This window comes from Vigna unguiculata, chromosome 11 (genome assembly GCF_004118075.2).
Source record: "Vigna unguiculata cultivar IT97K-499-35 chromosome 11, ASM411807v1, whole genome shotgun sequence".
NCBI classification, from domain to species: domain Eukaryota; kingdom Viridiplantae; phylum Streptophyta; class Magnoliopsida; order Fabales; family Fabaceae; genus Vigna; species Vigna unguiculata.
In genome coordinates this window covers 27688037-27712571 of record NC_040289.1, presented here as the reverse complement: position 1 = coordinate 27712571, position 24535 = coordinate 27688037, and the positions used below count along the sequence as shown (strand labels likewise).

The 24535-nt window shown below is 32.5% G+C and overlaps 5 protein-coding genes and 1 long non-coding RNA gene across 7 annotated transcripts; 3 read left to right on the top strand and 3 right to left on the bottom strand.

Annotated features, from left to right (window-relative positions):
* Positions 1–8345: 8345 nt before the first annotated feature.
* Positions 8346–10175, top strand: LOC114170079 (GTPase-activating protein gyp1-like). The gene is made up of 4 exons (XM_028055560.1): positions 8346–8589; positions 8931–9016; positions 9218–9319; positions 9866–10175. Exons 1-4 carry the CDS (start codon positions 8430–8432, stop codon positions 10025–10027), a joined length of 510 nt encoding a protein of 169 aa, XP_027911361.1. The 5' UTR covers positions 8346–8429; the 3' UTR covers positions 10028–10175.
* Positions 10176–10382: 207 nt separating this feature from the next.
* LOC114169995 (pentatricopeptide repeat-containing protein At1g62350-like) lies at positions 10383–11651 on the bottom strand. Its single transcript, XM_028055446.1, has 3 exons — positions 11343–11651; positions 10866–11261; positions 10383–10741 (listed from the first exon to the last, which is right to left on the bottom strand). Exons 1-3 carry the CDS (start codon positions 11634–11636, stop codon positions 10712–10714), a joined length of 720 nt encoding a protein of 239 aa, XP_027911247.1. The 5' UTR covers positions 11637–11651; the 3' UTR covers positions 10383–10711.
* A 142-nt stretch (positions 11652–11793) lies between these two features.
* On the top strand, positions 11794–12433 carry LOC114169996. Its single transcript, XM_028055447.1, has one exon. The coding sequence runs from the start codon at positions 11918–11920 to the stop codon at positions 12413–12415; it is 498 nt and encodes a 165-aa protein (XP_027911248.1). The 5' UTR covers positions 11794–11917; the 3' UTR covers positions 12416–12433.
* Positions 12434–12532: 99 nt separating this feature from the next.
* LOC114169994 (endochitinase PR4) lies at positions 12533–13657 on the bottom strand. The gene is made up of 2 exons (XM_028055445.1): positions 13194–13657; positions 12533–13110 (listed from the first exon to the last, which is right to left on the bottom strand). Exons 1-2 carry the CDS (start codon positions 13594–13596, stop codon positions 12701–12703), a joined length of 813 nt encoding a protein of 270 aa, XP_027911246.1. The 5' UTR covers positions 13597–13657; the 3' UTR covers positions 12533–12700.
* Positions 13658–19664: 6007 nt separating this feature from the next.
* On the bottom strand, positions 19665–20277 carry LOC114168478. The gene is made up of 2 exons (XR_003600682.1): positions 20188–20277; positions 19665–20005 (listed from the first exon to the last, which is right to left on the bottom strand). It is a non-coding gene; the product is annotated as an uncharacterized LOC114168478 (long non-coding RNA).
* A 111-nt stretch (positions 20278–20388) lies between these two features.
* Positions 20389–22550, top strand: LOC114168473 (pentatricopeptide repeat-containing protein At2g13600-like). Of its 2 annotated transcripts, none has more exons than XM_028053310.1 (2): positions 20389–20614; positions 20893–22550. In XM_028053310.1, the coding sequence occupies exon 2, from the start codon at positions 21062–21064 to the stop codon at positions 22343–22345; it is 1284 nt and encodes a 427-aa protein (XP_027909111.1). In that variant the 5' UTR covers positions 20389–20614; positions 20893–21061; the 3' UTR covers positions 22346–22550. The 2 variants fall into 2 exon arrangements, with proteins under 2 accessions (XP_027909111.1, XP_027909110.1); XM_028053309.1 differs by having other exon boundaries at positions 20463–20614; positions 20708–22550.
* The last annotated feature ends 1985 nt before the right edge of the window (positions 22551–24535 follow it).

Genomic DNA, 24535 nt, shown 5'->3' with positions numbered 1-24535 from the left:
GTGTGTTGGAAGTCCCACATCGACTAGAGATAAGGCTAATTCATAATATATGAGGTGCAAACCTCATCTTACAAGCCGGTTTTGGGATTGAGTTATGCTTAAAACCCACTTCTAACATGGTATCATGGCTTACAATGTGTTTATTATCTTCACAATTTTATGTATACTAATGACCCAAATTATGTATATTAATTTCAAATGTTGTACATTTGAAATAGGCACTCCAATACAAAGATTCCTGAACTGAACAGTGAAGATGTCTGACATTTATTTGCTAAATTGTGTGATGAAAAAATTCACAAATTCACATTTTTTTTCACACAATATGTTGTTTTGACTACTTTATCATTCACTTTTATATATACTACAATGTGTTTATTATCTTCACAATTTTATATATATTAATGACCCAAATTATGTATATTAATTTCAAATGTTGTTCATTTGGAATAGTCACCCCAACACAAAGATTCTTGAATTGAATAGTGAAGATGCCTGATATTTATTTGCTAAATTGTGTGATGAAAAAAATTCACAAATTCACTTTTTTTTCACACTTGTTATGACTACTTTATCATTCACTTTTATATCTACAATGTGCTTATTATCTTCACAATTTTATGTATATTAATGACGCAAATCATTATTAATAATGTTGCATAATTATGATAATAATATAAAAATATGATTTTTAAAATTATTTTTACAATAATAATTAATACCCAAAATTTTAAAATTGTTATAAAAAAAATAAAAGTTGAAAAATTAATTATTAATTATTAATTATTTTATTAAAATATTTTTTTAATTTAAATATGTTATTTTAATTTATTCATTTTATTGTTTTTTTATAAAATAAATCTAACTCATCTAATTATAATTAAATTACTATCAAAATCAAGGACACTTTGATAATCTTGTTTTTCTTTTTATTAAACTTAATTTTTAATTTATCACATCAATTAAATCACTCACAAACTTTGAGAAACTTTACTTCTAACTACTTCTAAATTCACTCACTTTCATCTCTAAATTCCTTCAAGTGAAAAACACAAATCTCACTCTCAAATTCACTCAAATTCATCATCTTCCTCTCCTTCAAATCGGTATTGACAAGTAAATACACCCTAAGAATAACAACATCGTATTTATTTAAATGTGAAACTAGTTAATAACCAATTAATTTAAAAGTTGAGTTGAAAAGAAATATATATAGTTGGAATTATTTCTAGTATTTTCTTATTTATTTTTCATTAAAGTTAATAAAAGTCGTATATATTTCTTTAGTACTATTTTTGTTTGTGTTTTAGTCTCTTTAATGTTTGAAGTTTGTAGTTAGGCTTTTAAACTCATACAATAATTTAGTTAACTTCTAAGACATGAACAAAGCAAATGGAGGACAAACACATAACCGAAATGTCAAACATTAACCATGAGACGTTGGTTTTTCGGACATAATTTTTATTTAACATAAATTAATAATTTAGTTTAATATATTAATATATTATTTACATATTCTTTTATATATATAGTGTGCAATGATTATTTCTTTAGAGAGGAGCAAAGGGTGGGGATATATCAATGAGAAAGAAGTTAGTGTAGATGGATGGTGACAAGTGGAATCTAAGAAGAAAAATGTTGACCAGTAAAACCTATTGATTTTCAGTTTTCTCTTGAATATTCATGCATGCCTTTCAATTTTTGTTATGTCTATTAATTTTTATCTTATTTCTGTTTATTAGTTATATATTTATATAGCAAGAGGAGATTCCTAATTTTGGAACTCAACTTTTTATAAAAATTTCATCAATCATAAATATTGTACCACAAATTTAGACTTAATGTTTTTGACTTTGAATCATAAATATATTATGTATACAACACACCTTTGCTAAATAATCAGAAGAAGAGTTTTGTTATTCATAATAGAACTTAAACATGATTGCCTATATAAAAAAAATAGATGTAAATGGTAGTAACCTAACCATGTACAGTGCAAGCTAGTGAATAATGGTAAAACTAGCATGTGATCAATACTAGTCTCTATAATTTGTTAATTTATTTGTCACAGAATTTAATAGTGCATTATTTAATACATTTTATTATTATTATTATTATTATTATTATTATTAGCTGCAAAGACATAGGAATGACCTGTGTTTGATTTTTTAATTTTTATAGAAATTTGAGTAAAGATCAATAATATTTATTTTTAGAATGTGTAATTATTTTTTAAAATATTTGTTAAATAAAATAATTATTAAAGAAGTTTTAGTATAACGATTAAACGTAAACTATTTATAAAATTTTAAAATAATAAGTAAAATTGAAAAAACAAATTATGTTCACAAAAGAGGCTTTTAAATAATTGTTAAAGACAAAAGAGGTTTTCAGAATAATTAAAAGTAAATTATTTATAAAATAATTAATTTTGAAAATAATAATTAAGAATAAAACTAAAAAAATAAATGTGAACATAAAAAAATCCACCTGATATATTATTATTATTATTATTATTATTATTATTATTATTATTATTATTATTATTATTATTATTATTATTATTATTATTATTATTATTATTATTATTATTATTACATACAGTCTATTAAAAGATAACATCTTTTGAAATATATTAGATACAATAATAATATTAAATTATAATTTAAATGTAGTGATAAAATTTAATGATATTATCTTAATAAATTTAAAAATAAAAAATTTGTGTTTATATTAAAAAAATTCCTTATTAACAATTAATTTTATTGACAAAAAGATGTTAATCATTATAGTGACCTTTAAATATCAATTTATAAAATTAAAAGTTATTATTTACTAAAATAATCATTATTATGAATAAAAAGTTATAATTGGTCACTAATTAGTTAGAAACTACTTTAGAAACTAATTTATCCTAATTTATTTGGTAAAAACTAATAAAAGATATTTAATACAAAAAATGTTTCTAACATATTGCAATGAATGATTGAAAATATTTTCTTCAAATAAATTAGTAACTTAATTTCATTTTTGCGCAAAGAAAAAATATATAGAGATATTGGATATAATTTAGTTTTACATTTACTTGCTTGTGAAAAAGTAAAAATTGAAAAGTTTTCTTGTACTAGTAAAATTTTGGAGCTTATAGATTATATATTTTTATCTATAAATAGATTTGGTAAAATTAGGAAATTGTCAAATCACATAAATTTCGTCGAGTGGTCTATATAGACCATGCATAAATTTTATTTATTAGTATTAGAAATGATAAGTAACGTATATAAAGTGTTTTTTTAGTAGTAATAATGACTAAGTGAAGAAAAAAGAGAGCTATACTATAGTAACAAGACATTGGTTAACATAACATTTTTTTTTATTACATTCATTTTAATACAAATCATAAAATTAGGACAAAAATTCATTAAATATAACGTGAAATTCAATAAATTTTATCATTAAAAATAAATTTTAATCAATAAAGTATATTAAAAAGAAAACAAGAAAATGTGTTTTTAATATCTTTTTCATATTGATGTCTCGCATAATTTCAAGAGAATGATAATTAATAATGTATTTTTTTACTTTATTAAAAATATAATTCTGTAAAGCAGTTTTTCACACAACATTTTAATTAGGCTAGATTAACTTTCATAAAAGTAGTGCAAAATTTAGATAAATAAGTCAAGTTTAGTTGCTGTATATATAAATCATTATTTAATGTATTTATTCTTCTGCATATACATTGTATCTACAATGTGATTGTTATTTTGTTATGGTCTTTTATGTGAACAAATATCAATGAAGTTAATTAATATATAAGGCTATGATTGTGATTATGATAGGTTGGGATGACTTTAAAAATCTTGATTTAGAGCTAGAATTATGTTAGCAAATATTATTATAAAAGCGAGTATGGTTTAGGTCGAAACATATTTTCTAATCCAAAATCTTAAAATATTTTGTGAATTTTTTCATTTTTATAAAGTATTCAATTTTTTTTATATTTAAACTTAGACTTACAATTAAATTAGAACAAATAGTTAGGAGTTGGAAAGGTAAATATTAATGTTAAATTAATAATCAACATCGAATTTTGTTTTTTTTCTAGAACCCTTAATTCTTTCTCTTTATTGTTTGAAAAAATATTTGTTTTATTAGGTTCATTAAAAAAATCATAAAAACTTAACATTAATAAAATATTTTTTGGTGATAAAATATTATTAATAAAAATTATAATATTTATTTTAACTAAATTTAAAAATCTTAAAAGCAATTAAAATTCTAAGAAAACTCTTTATAAAAGTTAGTTGAATATGATAATATTTTTATATTTGAAAAAGCTATTTATTTAAAAAATAATAATAAATTACTTGATAAGTTGTAGTTGTATATGTGTGGTAACAACTAACACACATGTCACTTATTTTCCCTATGTGATAATGTTTAAGTAAATATATAATTGACATGAGTAAAACTCAAACAAAATTGTATATATATTACATTAGTACTAATTAGTTTTTTACCATTAAATTAAAAATGAAATTGATAGCTTATTTTTATGGCTCTTCCATTTGTTTATGATTTTGTTGTCCTTTGGTGATTGATAACTTTAATGTGAATGGTAATAATTAGAAAATTACATGAGAAAAAGTTAAATGCAGGTTCCTTTAGAACTAAGTCAATTCACATGATCTGACTAGAATGATGAGCATGATGAAGATGAAGAGAAAAAGTTGGATAAGACATATGGTACACACAACATGCCAAAGCAACACAAACACTTTTTTTTTTTCTTGTCCTTTTTCAATTTGGTTACTTTTATTTTTTACTTTAATTATTCTTTCTCTTTATTTCCTAGCACGCTTCTTAGTTAATTTTAAAATCATCAATGCTACAAATTTAAAATAAAAAGTATGTTATATATATATATATATATATATATATATATATATATATATATATATATATATATATACACACACAAAGTTTTAGCTTTCAAGAAATTAATAATCTTTAATTTGAAATTTAAAAAAAATTAGAATCAATAATAATAAATAACTAAAATTTTGTTAGTTGATGCTAAAGATAAATTTAGAATTTAATTTACAAACTAATTATAAATTTTAATTTATAATATGAAATAATTTAGATACTAATAATTATTTGTAATTTATAAAATAGTATCTTACTTAATCAATATAATAATTAATTATTTTAGTTTTTAAAATTAATTACTATTTAATTTTTTTTCATATATTTATACAGAAATGAAGTCATAATGGTTCAGAAAATTAATGAGTTAAAATTAATTTTTATGTATTTTTCAAAGTTAAAACTGGTTTATACAAGTTTAAAGAATAACAATTAGTTTTTTTTTGTTACATTATTTTGACGTTTTTTTACACGCCTAAGCTAAATATATAACATGTATTTTCTTTCACTCTACCTAATCCTAACCTACACCTTGATCATTATTAATTTTTATTATTTGGTAATTAATAATGTTCATTAATACTAGAGAGGCCATTTTGACATTTAGAAAATGTAGCTCGGCTATAGGTTTTGATTATAATGTCATTAAATAAACAGCTCCTTCTAATTAACTAGAGTTTAATTTGACAATGAATTAGGTTTACATAGAATAAATGGATGAAGTGTATCAATAAGAAATTAATGTAATGAACATATATAGATAAAACATATTTTAAAAGTATTATATGAATAATTAAAAACAGACTATTTGTCTTTAAATTATGGAAGAGAATTTTTAATATAAATTTATAATTCTTTTGTAAATTTATGATTGATTATAAATTCTCACTTTACTTAAATCAAAAGCTAAAATTAATTGTATACATTCCTTTATTTAAATCTATAAAACTGCGTTTATAAACAGTTGTGAAACTTATACATGGACACCAACTAACAAATTTATTTTTTATTTGGACAGATTAGATTATTCGGAAATTAGTTTTACCTCTCTCTCTATATATATATACCCTTTCGTTTTTAGAAAGAATAAACTAATAAATTATGTTTTATCTGTATTTTATAAAATTTATATTTTCAACTTATTTCTTATTGACAAGCAAATGGGAATAAGTTAAACCCATTAATATTTGTTATTTTTCACCGTTCTTTGTTTAAGAATAAGTACTCTCATTTTAGTAACTTAAAACTAATAAAATAAAATATTTCATTATATTATTTAAAACAGTAATAAAATATATTAATATAGTCTTACAAATGATGAAACTATAAAATATAACACTAATATAAATAAACTAAAATCAATAAAGCTTTATACAAAAACTAACCACTACTAAAGTTTTCTGAGACCTTTCACTATTTTAAATTATGACTCCTCATCCTTCAGGGGTGTCTGTAAACCTGCATTTTCATATGCTCACACCAATATGGTGATCATTATAAATGAAAGAGACAAACAAACACAAAGCACACAAACAGTGAACTAGTGTACAAAAAAATTAACCTAAACATGGATAAAGTACAAGAATGTATATGTACACAAAATAGATAACTTAAACTCAATTATCCGGATACATGCCAATGACGTAGGTCTCACTAGAGGTGTGCACTTGTGGTGGTTTTGAGGCTCTACAGAGCCTAGCTTCAAGGGATTATATCACCCAACCACACAAAAGGTTAATTTCCTTCGCGCTTAGGACCAAAGAAGTCTAGTGACTATGACCTCCTACAAATTTCACCACATAACTCATACTACTCTATTTGAGTGTGAATGGTTATTAGAGTATCAAGATACCTCCTTAGTGACATACATACATAAATGCATACACTAAACTCACCACCACAAAGAATTTCTTCTTGAAATTCCTTAAACTCCATCCTCATACATGTCCACAACAATATTTTCACATCAATACTCTAACCATCAAAGCCATGGATATCGATGACATCAATCATCAGAATCACAAGGAAAACAATTAAAAAGATAACAAAACCAGCAAAGGGTTGGCGCTCAGAGGTGGTGCTCAACGCCAATCATTTTGCAAATTTGCCGCTAATGACCCCCTTTTGGTGCTCAGTAGTAGAGTGGTCTCAAGCAGTGGCACTCAACCGTGATATTCTCCACTCAATGCTTTGGAACAAACCCAAAATCTGAATTTTTGCGAATGGAATAGGGCTCAGCACTCCCTAGGCGTTGCTTAATGGCATGACAACACAACATTGAATGAGAAAACTAAATTTGTCCTATTAATCAAATGGGATACTTCCACCTTTGGGTTTTTGGTTCAAAATAGTTTTGAATGTCTTGAGACTTGTACCAATTTGCCCAATTGTTTTGATTCTAAATTTGTCGTTCAAACACCAACAACAATTTCAATCAAACCTAACCATTTTAACACCCATTTATCACCAAATTCATAAATACACAACAAAACAGATCCAGCAGCAAAAACATAGCCTAAACATTACATGCAACAACCCAAATTATCAATTCATGAATCAACCACCTATTGTGTACCATAATGACACTACCTAACCACATTTTTCACATGCAATCAAACAATTTAGCAAAAAAACAATTATAACATATAATTTGAACGACAATCTAGCTTCCTTTACTTGACCAAGCAACCCATACGACTCTAACCAGCGAAACTCCTCTCAATTTGCAAGATGTTCTATCTACTCATTGAAACATCATAAGAATTATCAGATAAAAATTGTTATGACTATTAATTAATAGAGACTTATATTGATGACTAAAAAGACGCATGGAAGTGAAAGAAGACTCATATAAGACAGAAAATAGAAATAGACCAAGAAAAAGGACCAAAATTCATCTTATGCGAACGGTGAAACTAAGCAGTCCAATTTGAAGAGCTCGTCGTGAGGATCAATGTTATGGTCTCAGTTATTTAATTAAGCGAGAAGAGAGGAATAACTCTAAAGAGAAGTCGAAGAACTTTAGAAATGTGGTTTCTAGAGAGATTGTGTTTTAAAATAATTAAACTCGCTTATAAAAAATATTTATACTAAACATTTTAATATTAAAATAATCGAGTATCACTATCTTTAAACCACTATCAATTCTCAAATATCATTTCTAGGTCTTTACAAAGTCCGCAAGTATATTACATTATTTTAAAATATTAATTAGTATATCTTGCTAACTAACTCATTTTGAAAAGAAATAGGTGAAGGTAAATAAGGCGTCAAACTGAGCTAACTTGACTCACACGATTTGACTCATCATAGTTGAGTTATAATTGAGTCAGCTCATCTCAACTAGTAAAAAAAAATTGGTAACTTGGTTCGACCCACCACAAGTTGATGGGTTAGTGGGTTGACCAGGATATGTTCAGGGGATAAATGACCTTGTCACGCCATTTTTAGTTGTTTTCCTATCAGAATACCTAGAAGGGGCCATAGATAATTGGTCAATGTCTGGTTTATCTTCGGATCAAATCTCTAATGTAGAGGCCGACTGCTATTGGTGTTTGTCAAAGTTGCTTGATGGCATGCAAGATCATTATACATTTGCTCAACCAGGAATTCAAAGGCTTGTTTTTAAGTTGAAGGAATTGGTCAGGAGGATTGACGGTAACCTTTTCTCAGGACTGCTGTTTTTTCTTCAAGTAATAATTGCATGAACTTAAAGACTCCACTTTTGAATGTTTAGAAAAATATAACCACATTTGACTAATTATCCTGTCACTCTATGTTAATGCTCTCTCTTGTTTCACTTTGCAGTTATACCGAGAGAAAATAAGAATAAAATTGAAAGATAAAGCAAAATGAGTAAATAATGACTTGGTTTTTTGAACTGACTAATAAAATGAAACAAAATTTCTTTAAAAAGATAACTGACATTTGAAATGTGGAGTATATTATGATTCGAATATCTCAAATTGAATCCGATACTGAATTTTGAGTTCCACCAGATCCTGTTTCAAGCCATATGGAGGAGCAAGGACTGGAGTTTCTTCAATTTGCTTTCCGCTGGTTCAACTGTCTTCTAATTCGAGAGGTTTGCTTTCAACTCCTTTTTTTTTTTCTCATAAAGTACGATAGTCTTTTCCCAAGAAGAAGTGCATGCATATTTTATAAATTGGCTGCACATCAAGCCTCAAGAACTGGTACATTTAGTCAGTAGAGAAATTCTAAACTACAAAAAGATAGGCATAATTTTATGCTTTTGTTGACTCTGATTTCTGATTTATGCAATTAGGTACCCTTCCATTTGGTCACACGTCTTTGGGACACGTATCTAGCTGAAGGAGATGCCTTACCAGACTTCCTTGTGTATATATTTGCCAGTTTTCTTCTAACGGTGAGTCAGCATACTTTGGCCTTTTCACCAATACAACTTATTTGAATTAAATTTCATCCTGTAGCGAAGAAACCGAGGGGTAGTATTTGTTGGTCCATTTCCCTCTTGTACATTGCAGTAGGTAATGGTAATTATGATTTTCATTTTTTTTTTGACAGAGTACACTTGTCTCTTGCACCACTTTTATGCTGTTAGAAATCCCTTTTTAGAGATGATTGTGTTATTTTAGAAATCTCTTGCTCCTCTTTTAAGCAGAAACACAATTGTGATCTATTATGTTTTCTTACTGTTATAATATAGTATAATCTTACGTTTTAGATGCTAGTTAAATAAATGTATTCTCTGGTTTCTGCTTTCACTTCAAAGCACACATTCTGGTTATGCTTTTCGCAAGTACGGTTTATTAGGTTGTTTATGTTTTCTATTTCTGTCACCATTTCTACCATAGCCGTTTTAGAATAAACGTATATTATCTGTTTTATCAGTAATATTGATTATGTGTTGTAGAGAATGAACATGGTCTAATCTCTATGACTGTTTTATCAGTGGTCAGAGCAGCTCCAGAGGCTTGATTTCCAAGAATTGGTTATGTTCCTTCAACACCTTCCAACAAAGAATTGGACGCACCAGGAGCTGGAGATGGTACTTTCTCGTGCGTTTATGTGGCACAGCATGTTCAACAGTTGTCCCAGCCATTTAGCTAACTGAGCAAGGAAGCAGTTGTGATTTTTCTGTATTTAGTCACTCAGTTTTCTGGTTCTTTCCTCACTTCACATCCCATCTTTTTCCCCTTTAGTGTGAGATGAACTAATTTTTTTAACCAATTTTTACCTGTATTTTGCCTTGTAATATCTTGTAAAGGAGAGACAAAATAATCAGAAGAGAGAGAGAAATGCTTTTTATTGTATTAATTTTTTTATATATGCATATTCTAGTAATGTCAGCAGATGATCATAGTTCCTTGCCATTTCTTGGTAGAAATCATAGCATATGGTTTTCAAATTCAATTATATTAAGGAATTGGACCTCATTGAAAAAAAAGAAGAAGGAATCCACACAGTAATCAGATTTGTAATACAATGATAAAAGGAGAAGTGTTTAAATACAAGTTTGTTTCAACAGGATTGTTTGTATTTTCGTTGCCCCACACCCTAATATTACTGTATATAAACGTTATTCTCTAAAGAAAAAACTCCAACTTTCAAATCAATATCACAAGCACTACTTATAACACGTGAAAACATCATCATATTTATGAGGTACAAGTCTACTACTAATGTTTTTACATGCCAAGAGCATATACTGATCACTATAACCTAAGATTTCAATTCAAGTTCAATTTTGTGTAAACAAGAGCCAACAACACCACCCTGAAGCAGAAGCTGCAAAATTTCATACAAGATCCACACGTCTCTTTCTGGGCTGAACACAAAAGAAAACACATAATAATAATAATAATTATTCATAAAATATATATATATATATATATATATATATATATATATATATATATGCTCACGAATGATGTACGTATGTATAATCTTACTTTATCTTGTTGAAGTTGTTGAAGGAATTTATCAGGAAACTCCACATAGTGAAAACAGTCTTGTTTGAGAGACTCCACCAGTTGTTGATGTTGCTGTTGTTCGTTTCTTTCTAAATTTGTGATGAGTACAGTGAAAATGAACTTATCGGGGGAACAACCCCATTCCTTCATGGACCCGTATATCTCCATCGCCTTCTCCGTCATCCCAGCTTGCAAATACGCCCCAATCATCTCACCGCACATCCTCGTGTCCGGTTTCAATCCCTTCTCCGAAACTTGAGAGAAGAGCTCCTCCGCCATGTCGATTTTCATGTTTCTTCCGAGCAACAGAATCATGTCGGCGTAGAGTTGCAGCAGCGTATCATGGCCCACCTCCTCGCGAATGAAGTGGAAAACCTACGGTACAAATTGAATTAAAAAAATTAGATTAAAAAAAAAGTCATCATCATTGAAAATGAAAGAGACAGTGTGAATTGCCTTGAGGGATAAACTGAGTTCGTTTTGTCTTAGCAATTCGTCGAAAAGGTTTAAGGCGTCGGGTTTCAAAAGGCGTGAGAGTTTGGCGTCGAGAACGTGGTCGGGGGATTTGGCGAGTTTAAGCGCGTGAATGACTTGAATGCTTTCTTTGGAGAGTATCCTTGTGCGCCGCCGCGCTTTGTAGCCTGAACGGAGGCCGCATACCGTCACCGGTCTGTTGTAATTCAAATTTGACGGTGAGAACCGCCGCTCAAAACCCCATAGCGCAACCCTCTCAGAGACTCTCAAAATCATTTTCAAGTAACTCTATAAATCAAAATATAATTTTCCCAACTTTATTATATCCTTTTCAATAATACTTAAAAAAAAAACAAAAAATTGGCAGCTTATATTTATTCTACTTGGTTTCTTGATAAAAAGCAAATTATTAATAAAAAATAATATTACAATGACATCATTTAATTTTTTTTTCTGTATCATTGACTTTTTTGACTATTTATGACTCAGGGGTTCGTTAAATCTTTTGTGTGTGAAATAAAAAACGTAGCTTGAAGAAAATTGCAGAGAGGAGAGAGATGGGGTCATCGTTATCGTCGTCAAAGAGAGTGGAGAATAGTTTGTCAAACTCGGGCGATTTTGACTCGGTATGTGACTCAGCCTTCTCCCACTGCCTCGCTCTCACTCAGCACGCTTTCCATGGAGTGCTTCCGTACCAACTCAAAACCGCCTCCGACTACATCCACGCCAACGCCACCCACGCGCTCCTCCGAAAGTGGGTCCCAGCACCACCCGATCGCACTCAAATCGACGCCGCACTCCGCCGCCTCCCTCCGAATCCCGATGACGACACCCTCCCACTCCCCCTCTTCAAACAATGGGCTTACCACCTCTACACCGACGCCGTCGTCTCCGCCGCCTCCAAAGCGCTCATGGTCCGCCTCCCCGTCGGCGTTGCCGGGATCGTAGGAATCGGCGCCGTCACTCGCCCCCCTCCCCAATTGGTTGGCACCTTCGTCGGAGCCTACTCCCTCGCCGTTACCCTCTCCATTTTTCTTGGCTTATCCTCTCAATAATAATTGCAGTTCCAGTTCTCTCTTTGTTCATATCATTTCCCCTTTCTCTTACCTCTTTTGTGTATTATTTTTGTAGTAAATTACAATAAAATAATATATCATTTTCATACAATAAAGTGCAGAAAATTCATGTTGGATGCTATTTTTATTTTACTCCACAAGAGCGATTACAATAACAATGAGATAGAATGAGGCAACAAAAAGCCTTCAATTCTTTATCAAGGGAAAAAATACAAATAAAAATGATTCATACAAAACGAATCATTTATTATTCACAGTATGAATTTAGCAAGTAAGATTATCACCAGTGTCCACATCCAATTGTCTGCAGTATTCTGTGTAGTAATTAACGCGAGCCTGAACAGTAGAGGGGTTTGCACCATCACACTCGAGTTGACCATTGATGGCTCTGATGGTTGCACCGAACCCCTGGTTTATGACAGGCCGCACGTGTTGCATCCAGTACCACAACGCTGTCTTGAAAGACACGACAACATCGTTCGACACTGTTTCCGGCGCGCCCAATCCATCGAAGTTGTTAGCCTCCCCTGCTGGTCCATAGTTGAAGTTCCACGACAATTGGATCGGGCCACGACCGTGGTACCCTCTGCTCGAAGAACATGGATACTGTGCAATCGAATCCTCGTCGCAGTAGTCCTTGCTCGCACCATCAATCTCTTCGATGTAACAAAAATCTGCACCCAATCTCACAGTTAGAACACAACATAACATCCTCAATTGTTTCAACAGCACAAAACATTTATAACCTAAATCTTACGTCCAGTTTCGTGTGTGAAATGGGCAAAAGCAGCTGCAATCTCGCGCTTGGAGTCATCCTCGGAACCAACTCTGCCAAAGTCGGTGTAGGAATCGAGAGCACTGAGGAAAGCATCTCTTGTGTAAAAGCTCTTGCCAACACAATCAGAATCAGCTTGATCGATTATGCCGTTGAAAAACGCGTCTGTGACAATGTCGGCAACATTAACGTTGTTGCTCGGGGAACTTGACGAGGTACAAGGACCCTGCTGGCACCCTGTGCCGCAGTATTCTTCACCGGTTCCACAGTACCCGTATTGGCTGCAGCATAACCCTTCAGCACAACCACAGTTCTGAGCACTCACGTTTTTTGGCACCGTGACGAGAGCCACTGCTACAAGAACGAAAAGCAATTTGTTTCCCATTTTCAGGTATGAGATAGTTTCAATTTGATTGATGATGAAGAATTGAGTTAGTTGTGTATTTATACTGATACTTCTGGGCATGGCGCCGCCTGGGATAAATGCGTGAACAAGTGTCTGTGGTTGAAAATCGAGTTTGAATGTTTCAATGCAAAATTTGAATCCTTTCTAGAACGTTGATTTGTTGATTTGTGGGTGGACTTTGATTTGTCAATTGTAGTACAAAGGGTACATTTCCATATGCATTAGTCTAGGTCATCGTTGTTAAATATTCACAATTGTTTTTCCACCGTTAAGGACTTGTTAAGGAGTTCGTTGTAAAGATCACTTGAGAGAGACTTGTCTCGATTTTATATGGGCTTCTTTTGATTTGAGTCTAACATGTACACGAAATGAAATTGACACAACTTAAAATATATATTTTTTAATCTAAATTCGTCAAAATTATTTTCAACACAAAACGTGTGAAGGCATCTGGAGTGAGTGGTTGAAAAACAAGGGCACAATGCTCATTGTTGCAGCGATGGTTGATCATTTGTATTATTTATTTATTTATCACTCAAATTTTCTCGATGGGATCAAGACTTTATGGTGCGTTTTTGCTTTGATATGATGGGGAAGGAGCGCAACCGAAAAATTAGAACTTTATGTTTCTTTGGTTTGATTTGTTAAAGTAAAAGAATGAAAGCATTTATATGTGAAACACAACAATTGGAAATTGATCCGTCTAAGTAGAGAGCGTGGCTTAAGGTGCATGAACATTAAATTAGCCTTATTTATTGTATTATTGGCCATAACTATATATATATATATATATATATATATATATATATATATATATCACTTAAAATATATATTTTCTCTATACAATATATAGATTTAAATTTGAATCATCTAGATTATATATTGAAAATGGGAAATTATTTTTGCGGAGTTGACTACGTATATTATTTATTTATTATAAAAAACAAAAGTCCTTCGTATCATTATTGCTGACATTGCATCTTAGAAGTGTAAAAAGTCTTCAAATTCTACGATCTAAAGGTTGAAAATTATTGTTCTCCTATTTCCTTTAGGTGTATTCATGATGTCTTTCTTATTGGTTTTAGTGATTAATCTAGGTAAAAAATCCAATTTTTATGATTCAATCTATTTTTTCTATGATCCAATCTATTTAATATTCATTTTATTAAAAATTCAATTCATTTAAAATCAATTTTATTGGATCTGGATATCAATTTAATTTACATTTTATATATTTTATGGATTGGATATCCATTCTCGAAATCTAGATTTTCAAAATGGATAATCCAAAATATCCAATCCAAATTTTCACTTTATATTTTTTGTTAGGTTAGGCTAAAGGTTGAGACGGACTAGCCCAAATTTAGTCGTATTTGATTGAGTTGGCCAAAATTCTGTCAAGTCGGTCTCGATAGAAATTTGGCCCAGCTGGTCCTGGACAAAATTTGGAAGTATTCGGTTGAGTTCACCCCGACCCAAATTTGATTACATTGGCCTGAGTCGACCTAGACAAAATTTAACCGTATTCGGCCAAGACAACAACGACCAAAATTTGGCTGTATTGAGCCTAGTTGGCTCTAGTTAAAATTCTGTCGAATTCAATCGAGTTGGCCCCGATTGAGATTTGGCCGAGTCGGCCCTGGTCCAAATTTGGTCGTATTTGACTGAGACAACCTAGGATGAAATTTGGCCGTATTCAAATGAGTCGGTCACGATCGAAATTTGGTCGTATTCAACTGAGTCGACCACAACCGAAATTCGACCAAATTCAGTCAAGTCGGCTTCGGTCAAAATTCGATCGTGTTGGTCTCGACCAAAATTTGACCGAGTTGGTTCTGGCCTGAATTTGGTCGTATTTGGCAAAGTCGATCGCGACCGAAATTTTGTATAGGGGCACGCCAACTCAATCAAATACGACTAAATTTGGACTAGTCGGTCTCAACTTTTAGCCTAACCTAACCAAAAATATAAACTGAAAATTTGGATTGGATATTTTGGATTATCCATTTTGAAAATCTAGATTTAGAGAATGAATATCTAATTCATAAAATATATAAAATATATATCATATTGATATCCATATCCAATAAAATGGATTTTAAATGTACTGAATTTTTAATAAATTAGATATTAAATGGATTATATCATAGAAAAAATAGATTGGATTATAAAAAATAGATTTTTTGCCCACCCTTGATTAGAATTTTGTGACACATCTCTTCGCATATTGAATGTCAAAATAGAAAATCAATAAAAAAATATTGTCTGGCAACATCTAAACACTTTTCTAAAATCATCCATGTAATGATAGTAGACATCTGCAAAAACTTCAAATTATTGTTGTTGCATAAAGTTAGTTTTCCTATTTCCGGTAAAATAATGTCCTTTTTCTTCTTTCGATCAATAAGAAACTTGAAGAAGGATAAATAGTAAAGAAGAACCTTAGCTATACTGCAACCAGTAAACCAAAACACCATTATTTTATGAAAGAATAAAGTATTTCAGTGCAATAATGTGACATGTGCGATGTGGGACATGAGACGTGCTGTGTGGAATGTCGAAGGTGAGACGTGGACGTGATATGTGGGACATAGGACATGCGACATGAGACGTGTGTGGGACATAGGACATGCGACATGAGACGTGAGATGTGAGACGTGGGACATGGGACGTAGAATGATGGATGTAAGACGTGGGACGTGAGACGTGAGACGACGTGCGACGTGAGACATGTAACTTGAAACGTGAGACGTGTGACATGAAATGTGAAACGTAAGTCATGAGACGTGAGACGTGGGACATGAGACGAGAGACGTGAGACGTGAAACGTGAGACATGAGGTGTGAGACGTAAGACGTGAGACGTGAGATATGAGACGTGGGACGTGGAAATTGTAACGTGGGACGTGAGACGTGAGACGTGAAACGTGGATTTAAGCCGTGAGACGTGGGACGTTGGACGAGAGATGTGACACGTGGGACGTGAGACGTGGGATGCGGGACATGGGCCATGGGACGTGAGACGACGTGAAAAGTAGAACGTAGAACGTGGGACGTGATACGTGGGACGTGGGACGTGATACGTGGGACGTGGGACGTGGGACGTGAGTCGTGAGACGTAAGACGTAAGACATGAAATGTGAGACGTGGGACGTGAGATGTGAGACGTGAGACGTGAGACTAAGACGTGGGACGTGTGACGTGGGACGTGAGATGTGAGAGACGTGATAGATGTGAGACATGAGATGTGATACGTGTGACGTGAGACGTGGGACGTGAGACGTGAGACGTGGGACGTGAGACGTGAGACGTGAGACGTGAAATGTGAGAGGTGAGACGTGGGACGTGAGAGGTAAGACGACGTGAGACGTGGGACGTGAGAGACGTGAGAGATGTGAGACGTGAGACGTGAGACGTGATACGTGGGACGTGAGACCGGAGACGTGAAACGTGAGACATGAGACGTGAGACGTGAGACGACGTGGGACATGAGACGTGAGATGTGAAACGTGAGACATGAGACATGAGACGTGACACGTTTGATGTGGGACGTGAGATGTGAGACGTGACACGTGACACGTGGAACATGGGACGTGGAACGTGGGAAGTGAGACGTGAGACGTGAGAGACTTGCGACGTGAGACGTGAGACGTGCGACGTGAGACGTCTGTAAACACTAAACTTTGACATTTATATTCATAAATTTTAAAGCTTACAATTTAATTGAAAATTTTAGAAGTTTAATAAAGGAATTGTTAAAGTATCCATAAATTTGTACTAACAAATTTAAATTATACTCTTGTAAAAAAATGTATTAATAAAAAGAGATTAAATACATATAAAATTGAAAGAATAAAAATTTGAGAGTAAAAATAATAATTAATGTTTATTTAACACATAAAAATAAAAATTATTAGGATAACAACAACAATTTATATTTATTGAACTCTTAAATGAGCGAAAGGAAGTAGAGGATGAACTGAAAAGTTAAACTAGGGATGAGCAAAAATCTAATTTTCATGATCCAATCCATTTTTGCTATGATCCAATCCATTTAATATTCATTTTATTAAAAATCCAATCCATTTTATTGGATTTGGATATCAATCTTATCTACATTTTATATATTTTATGGATTGTATATCCATACTCTAAATCTAGATTTTCAAAATGGATTATCAAAAGTATTCAATCCAAATTTTCAGTTTATATTTTTGGTTAGGTTAGGCTAAAGGTTGAGATGGACTAGCCCAAATTTAGTCGTATTTGATTAAGTTGGCCAAAATTCTGTCAAGTCGGTCCCGATAGAAATTTGGCCTAGCTGGTCCTGGACAAAATTTGGAAGTATTCGGTTGAGTTCACCCCGACCCAAATTTGACTGCATTGGACTGAGTCGACCTAGACAAAATATGATCGTATTCGACCGAGACAACCGCGATCAAAATTTGGCTGTATTGAGCCTAGTTGGCTCCAGTTAAAATTCAGTCGAATTCAATCGAGTTGGCCGAGTCGGCCCTGGCCCCAATTTGGTCGTATTCGGCTGAGAGGGCCTAGGATGAAATTTGGCCATATTCAAATGAGTCGGTCACGATCAAAATTTGACCGTATTCAACTGAGTCGGCCACGACTGAAATTCGACCGAATTCAGTCGAGTCGGCTCCGGTCAAAATTCGGTCGTGTTGGCCTCGACCAAAATTTGACCGAGTTGGTCCTAGCCTGAATTTGGTCGTATTTGGAAAAGTCGATCGCGACCGAAATTTGGTCATATTTAGGCGAGTCAGTCCTGACCTAAATTTGGCCAAATTCAGTCGAGTTGGTCATGACCAAAATTTGGTCGAGTCGGCACTAGCGCAAATTTAACTTTATTCGGTCGATTAAGTTCTGAACAAAATTTTACTATATTCAACTTAGTCGGTTGTGATCGAAAATTGGTCATATTCAGTCAAGTCAGTCCCGACCAACGAATTTAGTGGAGTCAACCCTGACCGAAATTTGACTGATCAGGCCCTGGCCCAAATGTGGTCATATTTGGCCAAGTTGGCTCTGGCCAAAATTTGGTCGTATTAGGCAAAATTGACACTGGCCAAAATTCAATCGAATCCAGTCAAGTCGATCTCGACTGAAATTTTGTCAAGTCGACCTTGGCCCAAATTTGGTCACGTCGTCCCCGACCGAAATTCGTTCGAAAGTCATTCAAGTTCATCCTATGCTGAAATTTGGCCTCGTTGGCCCCGATAAAAAATCTGTCAAATTCTATGGTGTCAGCCCTATGGACAAAAGTTTTAAAAAATTTAATTTGAATTTATTTTATGAAAAATGGATTTTGGATTTTGAACTTGATCCAAATATTTAGATCTGGATTTAAACTTTATCTAGATATTTGAATCTGGATTTTTAAAAAATTCAATCTACTTTTTTTGAAAAAAATAGATTTGGGTCGAAAAATCTAATCCAATTATTTGGATCCAAAATGGATGTGGATTGGATCATTAAAAATCCAATCCATGATCACCCCTAGATTTAATAAATGCGAGACAAAAGTCATTCCTAATTTATCTTGGAATTCTATTTATATTTTTTCATATGAGTTTTTAGGATTTATTTAACTGATGCTCAATTATTTTTTAAACTTGATTATTAACATGTTTACTTTAATTTCATAGATCTGATCTTTCTATTGTTCTTGTGGTCGTACATGCACATATTCCTCGATTGCAATGAGAATGGCAAATCATGACCTAACAATCGCGTTTTTTTGGAAAGTGAATGGTTTACTTCCCAACCAAATAAAATCATTCAAGGATTTCAATGTGATAATGTAATATCACATAAAACACCTAAATATAAATAAATTAATTATATTTAGTTTAAACGAGTATTCCATTTTCCTTTTTATTTTATTTGTTTTAGGTATTTATAAGAAAATTTATCGAAATATACATATACACTAACATACTAAAACTAAGACAATAAAAAGTTTCATTTATCTATCATTATCCATTTATTTTAATCCGCTCTCAAGTACATTAATTAAATACAACAAATAAAAACATAAATGGAATCAAATTCATCCATTTTATTTTATAAATAATTAATCATCAATCTATTATCTTACAAAGTGTATTGTGTAGCCCATCGGCAGATCAGTAAAGCGGACTAAGGTCAAGCGGCCCCAGGCCGCCTGCTACATGCGAACTTCACATTGAACGCTGAGATGATCGTTCCATCGGAGTCTCAGTTATGAACACGCTAAATCGGCTACCTGTCGGCCAGACGGACTAAACACTCCCTCCGCCTTCATCTCCATTTGAACTTTGTCTCCATCTTCATGGAAACCCTCACCTATAAGGACACCCATACGATCTTCGATCAGTCGGCCAAACCAAAACCTGGATCAGTAAGGTAGACATTAATTAAGATAATACAAATCAGTAATCAAGATTAAAAAGCAATTGGGCCATGATTAAAGAGCCCTGATCATAGGCCCACATCAAAAACTATAGATAGGGGCTCAAGGTAGGTTGGTAAACATCTTTAATTCGCATTTATTACAATCGTTACAATTATATACCTTAACTGACTTAAGCATAGGAGTCTTTAGACAGATACACTAATCGTCTGCACGGCCGATTGGAGCAAATGGAAGACTGTATTGAACAGAAGATTGGACGAGCTAATCGAAGAGAATACGGATAAAAAGGATTGAAGAGAATACGGATAAAAAGGATTGAAGAGTAATTTGAGTGTTTACCGTAGGGCTTCGCCCCTAAATCTGAAACACAAAGTTTATACGTTTATAGGTATTCTAATCAATACCGGTTCTTTGGAGTCAATCAAACCGAACTCCTCCGCCGTCTCTGTCTCCGTCGCCTCGTCCGGCACCGAAGCAACCCCTCAATCGCCACAATCAATCCCTAACCGACACAACCTTCCCTCTTTAGCTCCTCTTTTCACCTCTGCCGGAATCCGTCAGTTAGGTTCTGCTCAACCTCTCACAGGTGCGTTACTTCGTTTTCAATTCGTTCCTTGCCTTCTTCCTCCTTCCGTTTCTCTTTCCAATACCTCTTTTCTTGCTATTTATGGAGCCCTAGATTCATTAAGCACAATGAATGGACCACTAAGGTCTGAGAGAAACAGGGTTGAAAAAGGCCAGCTTAGTTGGATTTTTTCCATTTACTGTTAAGGGTTCAATTGGGTATTATGCGAGATTTATTTGACACAAGCCCTGTAGTATGGTGCATTGTTCAAGCTCTTTTGCTTATGGTTTCACGCACAGATTATTTGGCAAACCGTGTTCTAAACCTGCTAGCATCTGTGGAGCAATAGAGTCATTAAGCACAGTGAATGGACCAACGAGGAAGCCAGTAAAATATGCTCTTTGTAATGCACTTAGTTCTTATGCAAAAACCCGGAATTGGCGTTTGGGTATACAAATCCATGCTTTCATGATTCGATCTGGATATGAAGATAATTTGTTCCTCTGCAGTGCGCTGATTGATTTCTATGCCAAATGTTTTGCTGTTCTGGATGCAAAGAAGGTATTTAGTGGCATCAGAACACATGATCAAGTTTCATGGACTTCACTTATAACGGGATTATCGATCAACGGACAAGGAATAAATGCCTTCTTGTTGTTCAAAGAGATGCTATGCACCCAAATTAAGCCCAATTGTCTTACCTTTGTTAGTGTGATTAGTGCCTGTGTTGGGCAAAATGGTGGCCTTCAACATTGCTCTGCTCTTCATACTCATATCATCAAGCAGGGATGTGATACTAACAATTTTGTGGTCAGCTCATTGATTGATTGTTATGCAAATCAGGGACAAATTGATGATGTTGTACTCTTATTTGTTGAAACTAGTGAGAAGGATATTGTTGTGTACAATTCTATGATCTCTGGATATTCTAAAAACCTGTGCAGCGACGATGCATTGAAGCTGTTTGTAGAAATGAGGGGGCGAAATTTGGGTATTACTGATCATACTTTATGTACGATTCTAAATGCTTGTAGCAGCCTTGCATTGCTCCTTCAGGGAAGGCAAGTGCACTCTCTTGTTATTAAAATGGGTTCGGAAAGGAATGTGTTTGTGGCCAGTGCTTTGATTGATATGTATTCAAAAGGTGGCGATATTGACGAGGCTCAACGCGTGTTGGATCAGACTTCTGAGAAGAATAATGTGTTGTGGACATCCATGATCATGGGTTATGCTCAATGTGGGAGAAGTTCAGAGGCTTTGGAACTTTTTGATTGTCTACCGACCAAGCAAGAGTTAGTTCCTGATCATATCTGCTTCACTGCTGTCTTAACAGCTTGTAATCATGCAGGATTGCTTGACAAAGGGGTGGAATACTTCAACAAAATGACAACAAATTATGGCTTGTCTCCAGATATTGATCAATATGCTTGCTTGATTGATCTGTATGCTAGAAAAGGGAGTTTGAGTAAGGCAAGGGATTTAATGCAAGAAATGCCCTATGATCCTAATTATGTAATTTGGAGCTCTTTCTTGAGTTCGTGTAATATATATGGCAATGTAGAACTTGGGAAGGAGGCTGCTGATCAACTTATTAAGATGGAACCATGTAATGCAGCACCATATTTAACATTAGCACATGTCTATGCAAGAAAAGGTTTATGGAATGAAGTAGCTGAAGTTAGAAGGGTTATGCAACAGAAGAGAATGAGAAAACGTGCAGGGTGGAGTTGGGTGGAGGTAGATAAGTTGTAGATGAGGTTACTTCTCAACAATCATATGAGAATTAAATTACATAGATAGCAAAAACACTACACAGAAACCATGAAAACTTCATAGCGTATTATGATAGCATAGGACTTGATGGAAATTCAGCTCTAAACCATCGTATGATAACACAGTAAATATGAAGTGTAAGTCTAATTATTCATTGGTTTTAACGATCAGTTCCTTTTTAGTTATCATATCTAAATATGATGACTATTTTGCATGTCATTGAATATGAAACCCAACATTCAAAAAAGAGTAACCACAATCTAATATCCATATATGTGATTAAGGACAAATGGGTTCGTTGCCTAAAAAGTGCCTAGCTATAGTGTAGTGTGTACCTGATTGAATGTTCAATTGCAAAGTGAGGTTTTTTAATTGGCTGCAGTAGCTGTGTGTCCTTGTGGAACAGTGCGGCATGAATTGCACTAGTAAAACGGCTTTTACGTTGAGCTTTAATTGCACCTACTGTTATGCACATGTCCACTCACCTTTATTGCACTTCTTCCTAGTTTTACACTACCTGTGTGTTCTTTTGTTACTTATGTGGTTACTGGTGTAGGACTATTTTTTTTCCTTTACTTCTCATACCTTACAGCACAATGTACATAATTTTAAGCTTAGTTTAAGTACTGCAATTGCATTTTAGCATCTTAGGAATTAGAAATCTGTCTAGCTTAGGTTTTCATGCATGAATTTTATTTCTTGAGTCTTTCTTTGAATTTTAAGTGCATATCTCATATTAATAGGTCATAGGAGACTTGTTACATGCATTTAAACTTTGAAGTCTGCACTGTTCTGCTGTGATTTGGCTTCATAATCCATTCATATTAGTCATTTTAGACTTGCATACGCATTCATCCATATATTTCTACATACCATTTTAAATTTTGCACTTAGTCCCTATTCTAGAAGTAGCAAAATATGTTAGTTTTAGATTCATGTGCATACATTCAGATTTTACCTTTAAGTATACATTTAGCTATTCTACATTAGGCGGATTCATGTGCACACATTAGGCGGAAATTATGCTTTTTAGAATATTTTGTTATTTCTGTTTTAGAATTATTGCTGTATTTAGATCATTTAGATTAAATATCGATTTCTTTTTTTTGGTCCAGAGAGTCCATAGAATATGATTATGGTTAATCTAAATGATCCCTTCATGGTTTATATCATAAGTCTTTTGAATAGTGGGTAACATATTAGTTTATTTTATCAATTGATTTAAGTCAAATTGTACAATAACTTAAAAAATATAGTGTTACAATTATTTTATGACTGAACATTAAATAAGTACATACTCATGCTTGACTTTTTTCACATAAGATAGTCATGTTAACACAACATAATTATGATTCTTATAAATGATCCCTTCATAGTTTGTACCATATGTGTTTAGATAATGAATAATATGTTAGTTTATGTTCTATTTTATCAATTGTTTTAAGTCAGATTGTATAACAATAACGTAATTTAAAATAAAAGTATGTAAAAAGTATGAATATTAAATAAAGTAACTCACATATTCTTATTCATGGATAATAAAAGTACATAAGGGTTATAAATTTAATTACAAAATGGTACTAAATACAAAATTTTAATGTTAACATCATTCTTGTTGAGTTGTCTATATTGTTTTGTCATAATTTGTATCATATGATAACCAATTTAACCATGGATACTTTGTTCTTCTAATTTATTTCATATATTTATTACAATACACTCAAAGTAGATTTACTCAACTTATTATTTTATAACATTATTCTATAGTAGTACAATTAAAGTTCACATTTTACATCATTTTGTATTTAAAAAGATCAAATTGTCAATCTACACTGTTATAAGTAACAAATAACTATAACAAAAAACTTCTGAAGAAATAATAAATAATAAAGAATTGTTATTAATGGATTGTGGGTCAAACTATCTTCAACCTGACTCAAACCCAATTAACCTACTGGTTAATTAAGTCGAGTCTAATTTAACTCATTCAAAAAAAGTAAATCTTTTCCAATACAATCCGACTCAGACCTAGTAAAACTGAGTTGGCTCATGAATGAAACCTATTTATTTATATATATATATATATATATATATATATATAATCTTATTATTTCGAATTAAATTACATAAATTAATTTTATAAATAATAATAAGAAATTTTGAAGTATA

What these genes read in the sequence shown, in the direction of transcription:
- LOC114170079 (XM_028055560.1), top strand. Translation starts at nt 8,430, where the DNA reads ATGTCTGGTTTATCTTCGGATCAAATCTCTAATGTAGAGGCCGACTGC. An exon ending in ACTGTCTTCTAATTCGAGAG is followed by an intron (nt 9,017 to 9,217) that starts GTTTGCTTTCAA and finishes TTATGCAATTAG; the next exon opens with GTACCCTTCCATTTGGTCAC. An exon ending in TTGCCAGTTTTCTTCTAACG is followed by an intron (nt 9,320 to 9,865) that starts GTGAGTCAGCAT and finishes CTGTTTTATCAG; the next exon opens with TGGTCAGAGCAGCTCCAGAG.
- LOC114168473 (XM_028053309.1), top strand. Translation starts at nt 20,849, where the DNA reads ATGGTGCATTGTTCAAGCTCTTTTGCTTATGGTTTCACGCACAGATTA.
- LOC114169994 (XM_028055445.1), bottom strand. Translation starts at nt 13,596, where the DNA reads ATGGGAAACAAATTGCTTTTCGTTCTTGTAGCAGTGGCTCTCGTCACG. An exon ending in TTTCACACACGAAACTGGAC is followed by an intron (nt 13,111 to 13,193) that starts GTAAGATTTAGG and finishes GATTGGGTGCAG; the next exon opens with ATTTTTGTTACATCGAAGAG.
- LOC114169995 (XM_028055446.1), bottom strand. Translation starts at nt 11,636, where the DNA reads ATGATTTTGAGAGTCTCTGAGAGGGTTGCGCTATGGGGTTTTGAGCGG. An exon ending in AACTCAGTTTATCCCTCAAG is followed by an intron (nt 11,262 to 11,342) that starts GCAATTCACACT and finishes TTTGTACCGTAG; the next exon opens with GTTTTCCACTTCATTCGCGA. An exon ending in AACAACTTCAACAAGATAAA is followed by an intron (nt 10,742 to 10,865) that starts GTAAGATTATAC and finishes TTTTGTGTTCAG; the next exon opens with CCCAGAAAGAGACGTGTGGA.
- LOC114169996 (XM_028055447.1), top strand. Translation starts at nt 11,918, where the DNA reads ATGGGGTCATCGTTATCGTCGTCAAAGAGAGTGGAGAATAGTTTGTCA.